We start from the raw sequence: 14,449 nt of genomic DNA, 5'->3' as shown, positions 1-14,449 counted from the left end.
GGTTTCTGAGTTTCAGATAAGCTCTGATGAAGTGTGCATAACAAAGCTGTTTTTGTGGGGGCGGAGCCAACACCCGATGAGGCCAGACATCTCCTAAAGACCTCCATGCAGGGAAAGCTCACAATCACCAGAGGTAGACCTTAAAAGCAGGCAACTCGACCCACACTTGAAAGTGAAGTCCAACATCTCACTACAAGTTAGCAGATACAGAAGATTGAAACAGGAGAAATAACCTAAGGCTCAGAGGAATACCAAAACAAATAAAAGCAGAGGACTTTAATCAATATCTAATGGAAATGTTCCAAACCATTCTGCCACATGAAAAACCAGAGCTACTACTATTAGATAGAGCTCACAGATTGCCACGCAACAAAAATGCACCTCCAGGAGCACCCAGAGAGGTCATTCTAAGAATAAATTTTTTTCCACGTGAAAGAACTAATAATTAATACCTTCCAGAATAAGCAAGAACTACCAATAAAAGTATACAGTACTCCAATGCTTCCCAGATCTCTCAGCTTACACAATGAAAAAGCGCAAGGACTTTGCACCAGTAACAGCAAAGCTGAGAGAGAGATGCAGGAATACCATACAGATGGCTATTCCCAGTGAAACTCAGAGTAATATACAAAGAAACACCATAAATCATGGAATCACCACAAACAAGGAAGCCAATTACTAAAACAGTGGCTACTACTACCTACGAAATACAGCGCAAAAGCAACCATCCAAAATGCATAAGCTCCAACAAGAATGGCAACCTAACAAAAACAACCAGGGGCAAACCTCAAACAAAAGTGCAACACAAGTACAACAAGACCAAGAAACTGATGACATCACCTGAACCCCACTATAAAAACTTGGAGACCAATACCCAGCATAAAATACTAAAACTGGCAATACCCCATTCACAAAATAAAACTACTACACCAAAAATCAGTTTTTCCCCTGCAGCTGCTGAAACTGAATTACCAACTACCTCCCCCTACTTTGGCTTAAAGACTCAGCTAGACATACAGCAGAAACCACAAGCTGTACAAACTTAAGTCACTCAATACGATACCTTACGCAGTATTGTTGTAAATATGTTTGAATGTTTTAAAACAATGTAATTACTGTCTTTAACTCTCTATTTTTTCTAACTTCTTCCTAACCCCCCCCCTTTCCTTCCCACCCCCCACCCCAAGCACATACCAACTGCTACAGACCTGGCTAGGAAAACAAGACCAAAGAGAACGAATAAAAAAGGACCAACTACAACCTGCCAACCCGCACATCACTTTGAAACCATAAACTCATGGTTGGTGAGTATAAAAACTGTCATACCACACACAAAGTAGAGTCATGGCATCCACGGTAGTCACACTTAATGTTAACGGACTGAACAGCCCTAACAAAAGATCCCAACTTATACACTGGGCCAAACAGACAAAAGCAATAATCCTTTTCCTACAAGAGACCCATCTAGTATTAGGACAACCCACTAGATTCATCAATAAGGATTACCCAATCAAACCTATGCAAGCAGCCCAATAAAGAAAAAAGGAGTTGCAATCTGGTTTCACAAAACCATAACCCCACAAATAATTAAAGAACACCCAGACCCAGATGGTAGATACCTCATTGTACTTGCACAGATACAATGCCAAACCTATACAATAGCATTAGTATACGCTCCAACGAAAAAACAATCATCCTTCTACCAAAAATTTTTCAAAGAACTAAATAAACTAAAACAAGGCCTTATAATAGGTGGAGACTTTAATGTGCCCTTAAAGCAACACATGGACACAAAATCTGAGGTAAACAAAAACCACAGAACAGAAACCCTCACACATGCCTTAAACATTTAAATAAACCATATTGGAAATTAAATTTCCAACTACAAAGACTAAAACTCAACCAATATACAAAAGGGAACAAAGCATCCAAACTACTAGCAAAGCTGCTTCAACAAAAACAGCAATCCCAAACCATAGACCACATACTGGACAATGAGGGCAACAAAGTAACAAACCCCAAAGCAATTGAGGATGTCTTCTCCACTTACAACTCAACACTATACAACCTAAGAAATGGCCCTAATACTCCACAACCAGGATACCAGGAAATACAATCCTTTCTCACCAGAGCAAATTTACCACATAAAACTACGGAACGTCTTAACTCTCTGAATGCCCCCATCTTACCAACTGAAATACAGACTGCAATCAATACAACCCCCCTAGGGAAAGTAACAGGCCCAAATGGACTAACCACCCTGTACTACAAGAGTTTTCAACCAATTTTACTAGGGATGCACCGGATCCTGGATTCGGTTCGGGATTCGGCCGCATTCCAGGTTTTTTTAAGGATTCGGGTTAGGCATAATTAGCATAAATTAGCAGATGCTAATTTGAATTCGGAAAGGGTTAACTGGGCAGTGAAAAAAAGCGTGCAGCAATTTTTAACCCCTTTTACCCGAACTGCTTAACTGTTCAAAACCCTACCTATCACAGTACCCAAAACCTTCCTCCAACAGGCACAAAAAACAATAGACACGTTCATATGGGGAGGAAAGAAACCAAGAATAAAACAGATATACATGCAACAACGTACGAAAGAAGGAGAATTTGGAGTCCCTAGCATAGAAAATTACTACAAAGCACTACTAGAGCAACTAGCTATGTGGAACCTCCCCCCCCCAACCACACATTGGCTAGACATAGAACAAGAAAAAATTTAACCATGCACTCTACAGCAACCAATGTGGACTAAGTCACCCCTATAAACAATAAAATAAAGCAAAAGTGTCTACCACACAACAACCACAGCATTAAAAATCTGGACACAACTAAAAAACAAAAACCATATCCACATTTTTCCAGCAAAACTCTGTTCGCTCAACACCCTGGAAACAATAATCCCTGATTTATCCATCAACAACTGGGAACAATTAGGTATCAAAAACCTATCACAGCTAATGTCGGCTTACACTATGAAACCGTATGAAGAGCTTCAAATGGAATACAAGCTGCCAAAACATGACCTATACAAGTACCTCCAAATACGCCACCTACTTACCCCACATCTAAAAACATGCAAGACCAACAAACTGACTATGAACTCTGGTGCTGTCCCAAAGCGGGACAAAAGGAAGGCCGATCCAAAATATACAAAATGCTACTTACCCTACCAAGCAATGAAAAACCAGCACATATCCAAAAATGGGAAAGTGACCTTAACACAACATTCACAAAAATCCACGGGCTCCAAGCAACCAAAGCAGCCTACAAACACTCCAAATGTACTAACCACGTAGAAAACCAAAGGAAAATCCTATACAGATGGTATAAAACACCTTCACCAAATGTACCCAACCTCATTGCCTCACTGCTGGAGATGCAATAACGCAAAAGGCACACTAATCCACATCTGGTGGAAATGTCCAGCACTTGCCCCTTTCTGGACAGCAGTATCACAACTAGTTTATGACACAACGAAGATACCCATACCATTAACTACACCATCAGCACTGCTCAATCACGGACTACAAAACTTACCCCCAGAACTACGGAAACTTGCTTTCCACATCATCACCTCAGCCAGACTAATATCAGAAAAAACATCATCTTTACTATTTAAAATGTTTAGTTTTGAAGCTACAGCCCAGGATCAGCACTGCTAAAACTCTGTTTTCTCCTCTGTCTTTGGAAGGGATAGCCAACACCAACTTGCATGCACATAAGTAGTTCAGCGTAAACTTTTTTTATTTGGCAGCCTGCCATTTCCTGGTCTAGGAAATCCTCTGAGAGAACAGTGGTGACAGTTATAGTAGCACTGATCCACAGCTTATATGGTCTGTAGATTTAAAACTAAACATTTATAATTATAAAGTTATTATTAGTTACAAAAATGTTTTTTCTGAGAGGGACTGTAAAAATTCAGACTATTGCCATCCCCTTTAGCACATTATGGATGATTGTCCTGAGTCTTGCTGGTGTTTTATCAAACTCACAAATTCATAAAGGAAAATGTGCCAGTTCATTGGAACTGGTTCACTCCTTTAAAGGACAAGGAAAGGCAAAGTCACTTGGGGGTGCCAAAATGTTAGGCACCCCCAAGTGACTTAAATCGCCAACCTTTTACCCCCGGCTGGTGCCCCTGTTAGGAGAGAACAGCACCAGCCCAGGGTAGCTGCAGCACTTCCTGCTTCACGTGCGCGCGCATGCGCAGTAGAGTGAAAAAGCTGAACTTTAACAGAGAAGTCGGCTTTTCGCTCTACTGCACATACGCCGGTCGTGGGGTCCCAGCAAAACGAAGCCGGAAGGAGGAAGCGCATCGCTACAGGTACCCCGGGCTGGTGCTGTTTTCTCCTAACAGGGGCACCAGGTAAGCGATTAAAGTCACTTGGGGGTGCCTAACATTTTGGCACCCCCAAGTGACTTAGCCTTTTCTTGTCCTTTAAGCAGCTGAATTCAATTCTTTCCTGTGGGGGTGAAACAGTTCAGCAGCAGTGATGAACTATAAGACACTAATAAACTAAAGCTCGCCTTAAAAAATGAGCATTGTGACGGCACCGGGCCACGCGAAGGACGTGGACATAGGGTCGGACTCACACACACAATTCCTTTAGAAAATGAGGCTCTTTATTGTATCTTCAGCATTGCCAGTTTGCTCAGAGTTCCTATGGTAGCCAGCCTGCACTTAGCGGTTCTACCTGCGGGGGGTGCCAGGGCTGGGCACTGCTACTTCCAGGCACTGGAACTTGTGGGTACAGCTGTGATGGTTACAGCCGGGCAGTCTCTGTGATCTTCCTTGTGTATAATAAAGACTAACAAATTGGAATTGTTGGCAGCCACCTTTGTAAGCCAGAAAGGGAGCAGCCCCTGTCGTAAATGCAGAACAGGGTTTGATTCCTTCTGCCAACCCAAAGGCAGCTTCCAGAGGGGCCAATCACAGCTAATACCACAGGGCCAATGAGGTGCCATTTAGTGAGCATGCCCAGTTTAGTCTTTATGCAGGATCCAGACAGGGCACAGCCCTTACAGGGGGAGTTGGGGCCAACTATGCGTATTGGATTACAGAGGGTCCTGGCAGGGGTCAATTACCTTTGGAGAACAGGAATTCAGGCTGGCTACAAATTACATTAAACAGACATGAACACAGGCTGTACCATTTGCCCCACACTTACATTATAGCAGAAGAGATAACACTTTTCCTCAAAGTACAAAAAAGTTGTTTTATCACAATTTCTCCCCCCTTTCCAAATAGTGAGCCTGCTGGGGGCCTCCACAGGTTCCCAGCAGCCTCACTAGCCAATTCCCATAAAACAAAATGTTCACAGTAAATAGGAAAAAATGTTATTTCTGACTCCTAGTTGGTATCTGCCCCAAAGTCACAGTATTCTCTCCCCCTCCCAGACAGCCCTTAGTGGTTGGGCTCCTCACACACAGTAGGGGGCAGCAGTTGGTGCAGTTTCCCAGACAGCCCTTAGTGGCTGGGCTCCTCACACACAGTAGGGGGCAGCTGTTGGTGCAGTTTCACAAAGAGTTTCCAGAGTCACTGAGCAAAGTCTTTAGTTCCTGGGGGGCACATATTGACAAAGCAGGGGTACACTGTGCATTACATAACAAGATAGATGTAAGATAAAAAGATGGCGTGTAAACAGAACCCACAGGATTTAAGGAAGATATTTCAGGGCAGCCATCATTAATCCTCTTCCCTCTGTATGGGTTTTCCTGTAAATGTCACAGTTCTGGCCTCCAGGACAATAAAGGTGCCTCCCAGGGAGAAGGGAACAATCACAGGTGGTACAGTCTGTATTCCCCTCCCCAAGCAGGGTGGCCAAGGCGACTCATCTTCAAGTGACCCCAATGACCAGTGGACCCCAAAGAGTATTACAAAAGTTTTTACCCCCGTGTCTTGTCTCTGGGTTCCACCCAACCTTTCTCAAGGCCCCAGTCCCTGTACCATCACACAGCAGGGGATCTTTCCATCTGGGAATTATTGAAGGGACAGCATTGGGACTTACCAAAGATGCAGTTCTCTGTGGGGTAATCATCTGGTCACTTGGATTGGATTCCTTGCCGCTTGGCATCTTAGGTTCTTGCAGCTCACTATTTCCTGGGCAAATGGACCAGACTTGGACATTCCCATTTTTTGTGCTCAAGTCATGGCTCTGGTCCTCTCTAACCAGCAGCCACTCCACTGGTGATGGGAGATCCTTCTCTTTCTCCTCCATGCAACCTTTTTCATGTTCTGCCAGTTCAGGGATCACACAGCCGCTAGTCACCACACAAACAGGGTTTTCACTTGGGGAGGTCACAGCCTCTGCCAATTCCCCACTCCCAGGTTCTGCCAGCCCAGGGATCACACAGCACCTGGACTCCACACAGACAGGGGTTTCACTTGGGGAGGCCTCAGCCTCTGCCAAGCCTTTAGAATAGCAGCACCCACTCTCCGGTTCTGCCAGCCCAGGGATCACACAGCACCCGGACTGCACACAGACAGGGTTTTCACTTGGGGAGGCCTCAGCCTCTGCCAAGCCTTTAGAATAGCAGCACCCACTCTCAGGTTCTGTCAGCCCAGGGATCACACAGCACCCGGACTCCACACAGACAAGGTTTTCACTTGGGGAGGCCTCAGCCTCTGCCAAGCCTTTAGAATAACAGCACCCACTCTCAGGTTCTGCCAGTCCAGGGATCACACAGCACCCGGACTCCACACAGACAGGGTTTTCACTTGAGGAGGCTGCAGCAGGCATCTCCTGTGTAACATCTCCTTACCTCAGGTTACACACATCAGTAGGTCCTGGTTCCCCAGGGCAATACATTTTAGTCATTTGTGAGCTTTTTTTCCTCTCCCACCCCAGCACTGATTGAAATAGGGTGAAAATGAGAATCTCTGGGGCTGACTGCACCCAGAACTGGCTTTGCCTGCTCAAAACAGAATAAATTTTGGGCACGTGCCAGCATTTCTTCCCTACGATGATCCTCAAATCGTAGGATCCCCACATAGTCTCTTATAATATCCAGTTCCCGGTAAACCAGTTCAGCCAGCCAGTCCCTCCTTTCCTCTGTATCATTCATACCAATATATTTAAACCGGCACCTATAGAGGTCCCAGAACTCCTCCTCTGGGTCACCCACAAAGGTGTTGTAGTTACAGAAGTCCAGCTGGTCCCAGAGCTCTTGCCATTGCTCCCAGCTGTGGGGAAGAGGCCGCACCGTGTAGGGACTGTATTTGTATCTCCCACCTGGTTAGTGCATGGTACTCTGCAGGGCATAGTAATCTGCCTCCAGGTCAGCCTCCATCCTCACCAGCTGTTCTAGCCCATGGGTCAGGGCCACATCTGCAGAGAGTCCAAGGCATTGACACCTCTGCCAGAACAAGGTGTTCTCCCTGGGATCTGTAGGGATCTGTGGAGTCCAGCCATCATCTGCGTAGCTGAAGGTATCCCATGAGCCACTGTATATTCCAGACGTGGACATAGGGTCGGACTCACACACACAATTCCTTTAGAAAATGAGGCTCTTTATTGTATCTTCAGCATTGCCAGTTTGCTCAGAGTTCCTATGGTAGCCAGCCTGCACTTAGCGGTTCTACCTGCGGGGGGTGCCAGGGCTGGGCACTGCTACTTCCAGGCACTGGAACTTGTGGGTACAGCTGTGATGGTTACAGCCGGGCAGTCTCTGTGATCTTCCTTGTGTATAATAAAGACTAACAAATTGGAATTGTTGGCAGCCACCTTTGTAAGCCAGAAAGGGAGCAGCCCCTGTCGTAAATGCAGAACAGGGTTTGATTCCTTCTGCCAACCCAAAGGCAGCTTCCAGAGGGGCCAATCACAGCTAATACCACAGGGCCAATGAGGTGCCATTTAGTGAGCATGCCCAGTTTAGTCTTTATGCAGGATCCAGACAGGGCACAGCCCTTACAGGGGGTGTTGGGGCCAACTATGCGTATTGGATTACAGAGGGTCCTGGCTTTATTTGCCCTCACAGCAGGGGTCAATTACCTTTGGAGAACAGGAATTCAGGCTGGCTACAAATTACATTAAACAAACATGAACACAGGCTGTACCATTTGCCCCACACTTACATTATAGCAGAAGAGATAACATTTTTCCTCAAAGTACAAAAAAGTTGTTTTATCACAAGCATTGCTTTAATTTTGAAACAGCAAAAGCATATTGCAATATGTTTGCAAACCTGACCATGATTGCAGATGACTGACAAATCAGCCTTGTATTTGTGGCACATTTATGGGAACACCCAACGATTTATAAACAAGAAAAGATATAAGCCAAGCAGATGGGTATAGAAATCAGAAATGCTAAGATGTAATAATTTATGCTTATCTAATTTTGATCTGCTTAACCAAAATTCCAGCACTCTTATGAGTATCAACACAGGATTTAAATAGTAACCAATTCTGGATTTAAATCTTTTGTTGCTTTCTATTCTGATACATAGCTAAGGTTTTTATGCTGTGAAAACTTGTGTGGTGTTTTCCACTATAGCTATCTGAACAGCTGTCATAATAGGGTTTATCAGTTTCTGTGTTTTCCTGGATGTTTGAGGAAAGGGCTTGCATAATAGTCCATATATCCTTTTTCATAGTTCGACGTAACACAGTACTAAGTAGATTCACCCCTTCCTAAAATAAGGTTACACAACCAGAAAATGTGGAGAATTGAACCTGCTTCCCTGCATCCCCTCAAACAAGTCCAGGAATGATCTGAAAAGAGACTGTTCAGTGTTTGAGGGGTATGATACCAAAACATCATAAGCTTGTATACTATATGTGCTCCTTCTATCTAGCACAGGTAACTAAGCCTTTGGCATTTTGCAAGATAGAGTCCCAGTCATCTGTCAATGGCTGAGGGAGTATGCTGTTCAATTTTAGCATATATAGTGGTGTGAAAAACTATTTGCCCCCTTCCTGATTTCTTATTCTTTTGCATGTTTGTCACACTTAAATGTTTCTGCTTATCAAAAACCGTTAACTGTTAGTCAAAGATAACATAATTGAACACAAAATGCAGTTTTTAAATGAAGGTTTACGTTATTAAGGGAGAAAAAAAACTCCAAATCTACATGGACCTGTGTGAAAAAGTGATTGCCCCCCTTGTTAAAAATAACTTAACTGTGGTTTATCAATTTCAATTTTCAATTTCAATATCAATTTCTGTAGTCACCCCCAGGCCTGATTACTGCCACACCTGTTTCAATCAAGAAATCACTTAAATAGGAGCTACCTGACACAGAGAAGTAGACCAAAAGCACCTCAAAAGCTAGACGTCATGCCAAGATCCAAAGAAATTCAGGAACAAATGAGAACAAAAGTAATTGAGATCTATCAGTCTGGTAAAGGTTATAAAGCCATTTCTAAAGCTTTGGGACTCCAGCAAACCACAGTGAGAGCCATTATCCACAAATGGCAAAAACATGGAACAGTGGTGAACCTTCCCAGGAGTGGCCGGCCGACCAAAATTACCCCAAGAGCGCAGAGACAACTCATCCGAGAGGCCACAAAAGACCCCAGGACAACATCTAAAGAACTGCAGGCCTCACTTGCCTCAATTAAGGTCAGTGTTCACGACTCCACCATAAGAAAGAGACTGGGCAAAAACGGCCTGCATGGCAGATTTCCAAGGCGCAAACCACTTTTAAGCAAAAAGAACATTATGGCTCGTCTCAATTTTGCTAAAAAACATCTCAATGATTGCCAAGACTTTTGGGAAAATATTTTGTGGACCGACGAGACAAAAGTTGAACTTTTTGGAAGGTGCGTGTCCCGTTACATCTGGCGTAAAAGTAACACAGCATTTCAGAAAAAGAACATCATACCAACAGTAAAATATGGTGGCGGTAGTGTGATGGTCTGGGGTTGTTTTGCTGCTTCAGGACCTGGAAGGCTTGCTGTCATAGATGGAACCATGAATTCTACTGTCTACCAAAAAATCCTGAAGGAGAATGTCCGGCCATCTGTTCGTCAACTCAAGCTGAAGCGATCTTGGGTGCTGCAGCAGGACAATGACCCAAAACACACCAGCAAATCCACCTCTGAATGGCTGAAGAAAAACAAAATGAAGACTTTGGAGTGGCCTAGTCAAAGTCCTGACCTGAATCCTATTGAGATGTTGTGGCATGACCTTAAAAAGGCGGTTCATGCTAGAAAACCCTCAAATAAAGCTGAATTACAACAATTCTGCAAAGATGAGTGGGCCAAAATTCCTCCAGAGCGCTGTAAAAGACTCGTTGCAAGTTATCGCAAACGCTTGATTGCAGTTATTGCTGCTTAGGGTGGCCCAGCCAGTTATTAGGTTCAGGGGGCAATTACTTTTTCACACAGGGCCATGTAGGTTTGGATTTTTTTTCTCCCTAAATAATAAAAACCCTCATTTAAAAACTGCATTTTGTGTTTACTTGTGTTATCTTTGACTAATAGTTAAATGTGTTTGATGATCAGAAACATTTTGTGTGACAAACATGCAAAAGAATAAGAAATCAGGAAGGGGGCAAATAGTTTTTCACACCACTGTAAGTATGCTTGACAGAGCATGCAGTAGTTTATAGATTTTAGAAATCAGTTTCTTTTGAGGTAAGCCTCCTTTGGCTATAGCTTCAAATGGAGTAAGTGTATCCGCTGACACACTGCTGCTAAATTGAGAAGTGAAGTGTCTTAATTGGAAGTATTTAAATAACAGTATGCATATATGTGGGGCAGTCCGAGTGATGTCTGCAAAAGGCAATATCCTGTGAGTAACTAGATCCAGTCCCAGATAGTGTGTAGTTTTGTCTCAGCCCATCTGAGGCAAAGGTCGGAGGACTGACTAGGGGAAAAAGGATTTTCAAGCTTAATTGTGACAAGAGGTTTAGTAGGAGAAAGTTTCAGTTTCTATTTAAGTCTATTCCATACCTGTAATGTAAGCTGAGTTGAAGACAGCCAGACAGCCAGTCACTTGTGATTGCCACAGTATTTTCTGTGGTCCAGGAAATCCAAGTGGCCCTTCCTTTAACTTAGATTTTCATTTTGGCCCTATGTTGTGGCAGGTTCCCAGCGTGACCACATTAGAATTTGCCTCAGATGTGAGGCAAAATAGTGTTTAACGAAAAAGAGGGGTCCTTAAGCCTCTTATACTAGTTAATGAAATCAGAACTGATATAGATATCCTAAGTCTGCAGTTGTTCCATATGTATTTACGGCATAAAGATTAAATCTCTTTAAAGGAGAAGGAAAGGCCAATAAAGAGTTAATCTCAAGCTGCAGGCATGCCTTCAGTTCTCTCAATAGTGCCCTTAAGTCTCCCCATATTTCTCCCGTTCAGATGATCAGAAGCCTCATAGGAAAAAAAAAAACGCAGAGCTCTGTAAAGAAAGTTCCCATAATGCCTTGCTCCTGCACCAAGACCAAGACCAGTGTACATGCGCAGTTTGTAAGACTATGAGGAAGCTGCTGATTGGCTCAGATCCCAAATTCCTAAGGGGGGGAGGGAGTTCTTAGCATTCTTGAGGTAGGGGTGAGCCGGAGAGAGGAGAGAGCTGCATGTTTCTGGCACAGAAAAACAAAGAGACAACAAATCCTGTTTCTTTTGACAGAGAACTCAGTACAATGTTTCTGTGAGTGCTTATGGCTATATTTACATAGACCTTTCTGATAAAGTTTACTTAGTTTTTACCATAGGCGGATTTTCCATAAGGCTAGGGGAGGCTAAGCCTCCCCAAAACTGCTTGGCACATTAAAAAAAACAAAACAAAAAAAAAACCTTACTCCGTTTCTGCACTGTCCTGGAAAGCTGTTCTTGCAAGCCCGTTTTGCTGTGCTCCGATTGGATCTTTCTTCTTGTGGATTCTCCAATCAGAGCACAGCTTTCTTGACAGACAGTAAAACTGACCAATCAGAGCACAGATGCACACAGGGATCGGGAGATTTTGCAAAAAGAATCTGCAGAAGAATCTGCAGCTGTAACTTTACCTAAGAACCAACTCTCAACTTTTGCTGCAGATTTCATCCCACGGGTACTATAAACAGGTACTATACAGTTCTAAAGAATCACTAGCTGACATTAAATAGTTTTTTGCCTGACCTGACATCTATAATAATTTATAATCTATCCCCTACCCTAACAGATGGAGGGTAAGTTAACTCTTTCCCTCTGAAAAAGCTCATTGTGTGTTTGTATATTTGTTGTTGTTTTTTGCACTTACTATTTTTTTTTGTCATTGTTTTGTTCATTTATAGTAAGTTACAGTGGAGCCAATGTTGTGTATCAGTGCCAGTGTTATAGTGCCAGGGCCTGAATATCTGCCATCAGTACCCACTGCTTCTCACTGTATATAATGTGCTGGGTTTGTAAATACGGACTGCGTCTCACTGTATATAATGGGGAGTCAGTACCCACTGCCTTTCTTACTACAAAACTAACATAAACACATCTAAAGGGGTGGTTCACTTTTAAGTTAACCTTTAGTATGTTATGAAATAGCCTATTCCTAGCAACTTTGCAATTGGTCTTCCTAATTAATTTTTTTGAATAATTTGCCTCTGTTCTGCCTCTTTCCAGATTTCAAATGGGGGCCAAAAATATTCCTCTGTGAGGCTACAATTTTATTATTATTATAATTTTGTATTACTTATTTTTCCAAGTAGGCCCCTTAAATATTCATATTCCCATCTCTTGTTTAAACCACTACCTGGTTGCTAGGGTAAATAAGACCCTAGCAACCAGATAGCTGCTGAAATACCAAATAGAGAGTTGCTGAACAAAAAGCTAAATAACTGAATAACCATTAAAAATAAAAGTGAATTCGAATGCGAACTAGCCCTTGAAGCTAACTGATCACAAACACAAATGTTTGCAGATCCCCTCACAGAAGTGCACGTATGAATACTTTTACATCCTAAACATTTTAGGGTAAAAAAAAGCACCCCCTGCACTTTTGTACAGTATCCCTGGAAGTCAGTGGGAACGGCAAGAGGTAGTTGGGAGGTTAATTTTTTACACCAGCAGCGAATCCACTAAGTCTCACATTAGCTGTAGGTCAGTCTGTGTATGGGCCATCTTTAGCCTCCCCAAACAAAAAAGTCACCTTCCGCCTATGGTTTTTACCTTTCCTTCTCCTTTAATTAAAGAGTCTTACAATAGTAAGGGACTGGCAATGTCTTAAATAGATACAGAAATTTAGGTAAGATGCTCATTTAAATGGAGGTAATTTTACCAAGCCATGAGAGAGAGGATATCCATTTTGCTAATAAACTCTTGGTCTGTTGTATCAGTGGGGTAAAATAGTTTTTTATAAAGATCCTTATAACTGGGGGTGATTTGTGTCCCTAGGTATGATATGGATTTCTTTCCAATTATAATTACATTTAGATTTTAAATTCTGTAATACATTGGGTGGGATATTTAAAAACAAAGCTTCAGATTTACTACTGTTAAGTTTATGCCATGAGAGAGCCATATAGTTTTCTAAGTCATATGTAAGTTGGGTAATGAAATAAGGAAATTTGTTGGTAGCATATCTTTGGCAAAATGCGGTGGTCCTGTTGCCATTTTGATTAAGAGACAGGATAACTGTTATGTGATATTTCAGCATTCAGCTTTCTTTTAGACAGCACTGCACACAGACACCATGTTTCTCTTCCTTCAAGAAGTCTCAAATTTATTAACACTTCTGCATTAACAAACAGACAAGAAACCAGATCAGTGTGAGATCTGTATGAGAGCACATACTGTATATTATTGCATATCTTAACACCCTCACTTGCTCTCATACTACAGAAAGACTTATTTATCATAACTGTATAATACACTGGTTCATACACCAAATATGTAATTTGCAAACTCATTCAGTTTAAACTTTGTTACTGGCTTAGTCATAACATCTGCTACCATTTTGTTTGTGGAGCAATACTCTAGGGTTATCTTACCCTCACTCAGCACAGATCTAAGAAAATGGTATTTGATATCAACATGTTTGCACCTTTGACGGGAAACTGGATACTTTGCCAGTGCTATTGCAACTTGATTATCTTCAAAAATTCTTACTGGCTCATATTGACATTCACTGTCCAATTCTTTGAGCAATTGCACAAGGTACAAACACTCCTGTGTAGTAGCAGCTAGTGCTATATTTTCGGCCTCAAAGGAAGATAGGTTCCGTAGGTTGTTTCTTTGACTTAAAAGAAATCAATGTGCCATTCTTGGTTAGACTAAAACAATATCCCGTTGTGCTTCTTCTATCATTTAGATCTGAAGCCCAATTAGCATCACCATATGCCTCAAGTTTTAGGTTCTTGTTACAGTTTCTGTAACACAACTCAAAATCAATAGTACCTTTTAAGTATCTCATCACGTCCAATGTGGCCTGAAAAGTGTCGTGATAGTTTGCTAATCACCCAGCTCAAATCTGGTCTTGTACATGTTGTCACATAAATTAAACTGCCTACTACCTCCTGATACCTT

General features: G+C 42.4%; 1 protein-coding gene across 1 annotated transcript; it reads right to left on the bottom strand.

Moving 5' to 3' along the window:
* Positions 1-4,606: 4,606 nt before the first annotated feature.
* On the bottom strand, positions 4,607-7,087 carry LOC100158459 (uncharacterized loc100158459). Its single transcript, NM_001127900.1, has 2 exons — positions 5,373-7,087; positions 4,607-4,666 (listed from the first exon to the last, which is right to left on the bottom strand). Exon 1 carries the CDS (start codon positions 6,743-6,745, stop codon positions 5,843-5,845), a length of 903 nt encoding a protein of 300 aa, NP_001121372.1. The 5' UTR covers positions 6,746-7,087; the 3' UTR covers positions 4,607-4,666; positions 5,373-5,842.
* Positions 7,088-14,449: the final 7,362 nt, after the last annotated feature.

Source organism: Xenopus tropicalis, chromosome 5, assembly GCF_000004195.4.
Source record: "Xenopus tropicalis strain Nigerian chromosome 5, UCB_Xtro_10.0, whole genome shotgun sequence".
In the NCBI taxonomy this organism is placed as follows: Eukaryota; Metazoa; Chordata; class Amphibia; order Anura; family Pipidae; genus Xenopus; species Xenopus tropicalis.
Note: the sequence above shows the minus strand (reverse complement) of the source record. Positions and strands in the feature narration are given on the sequence as shown.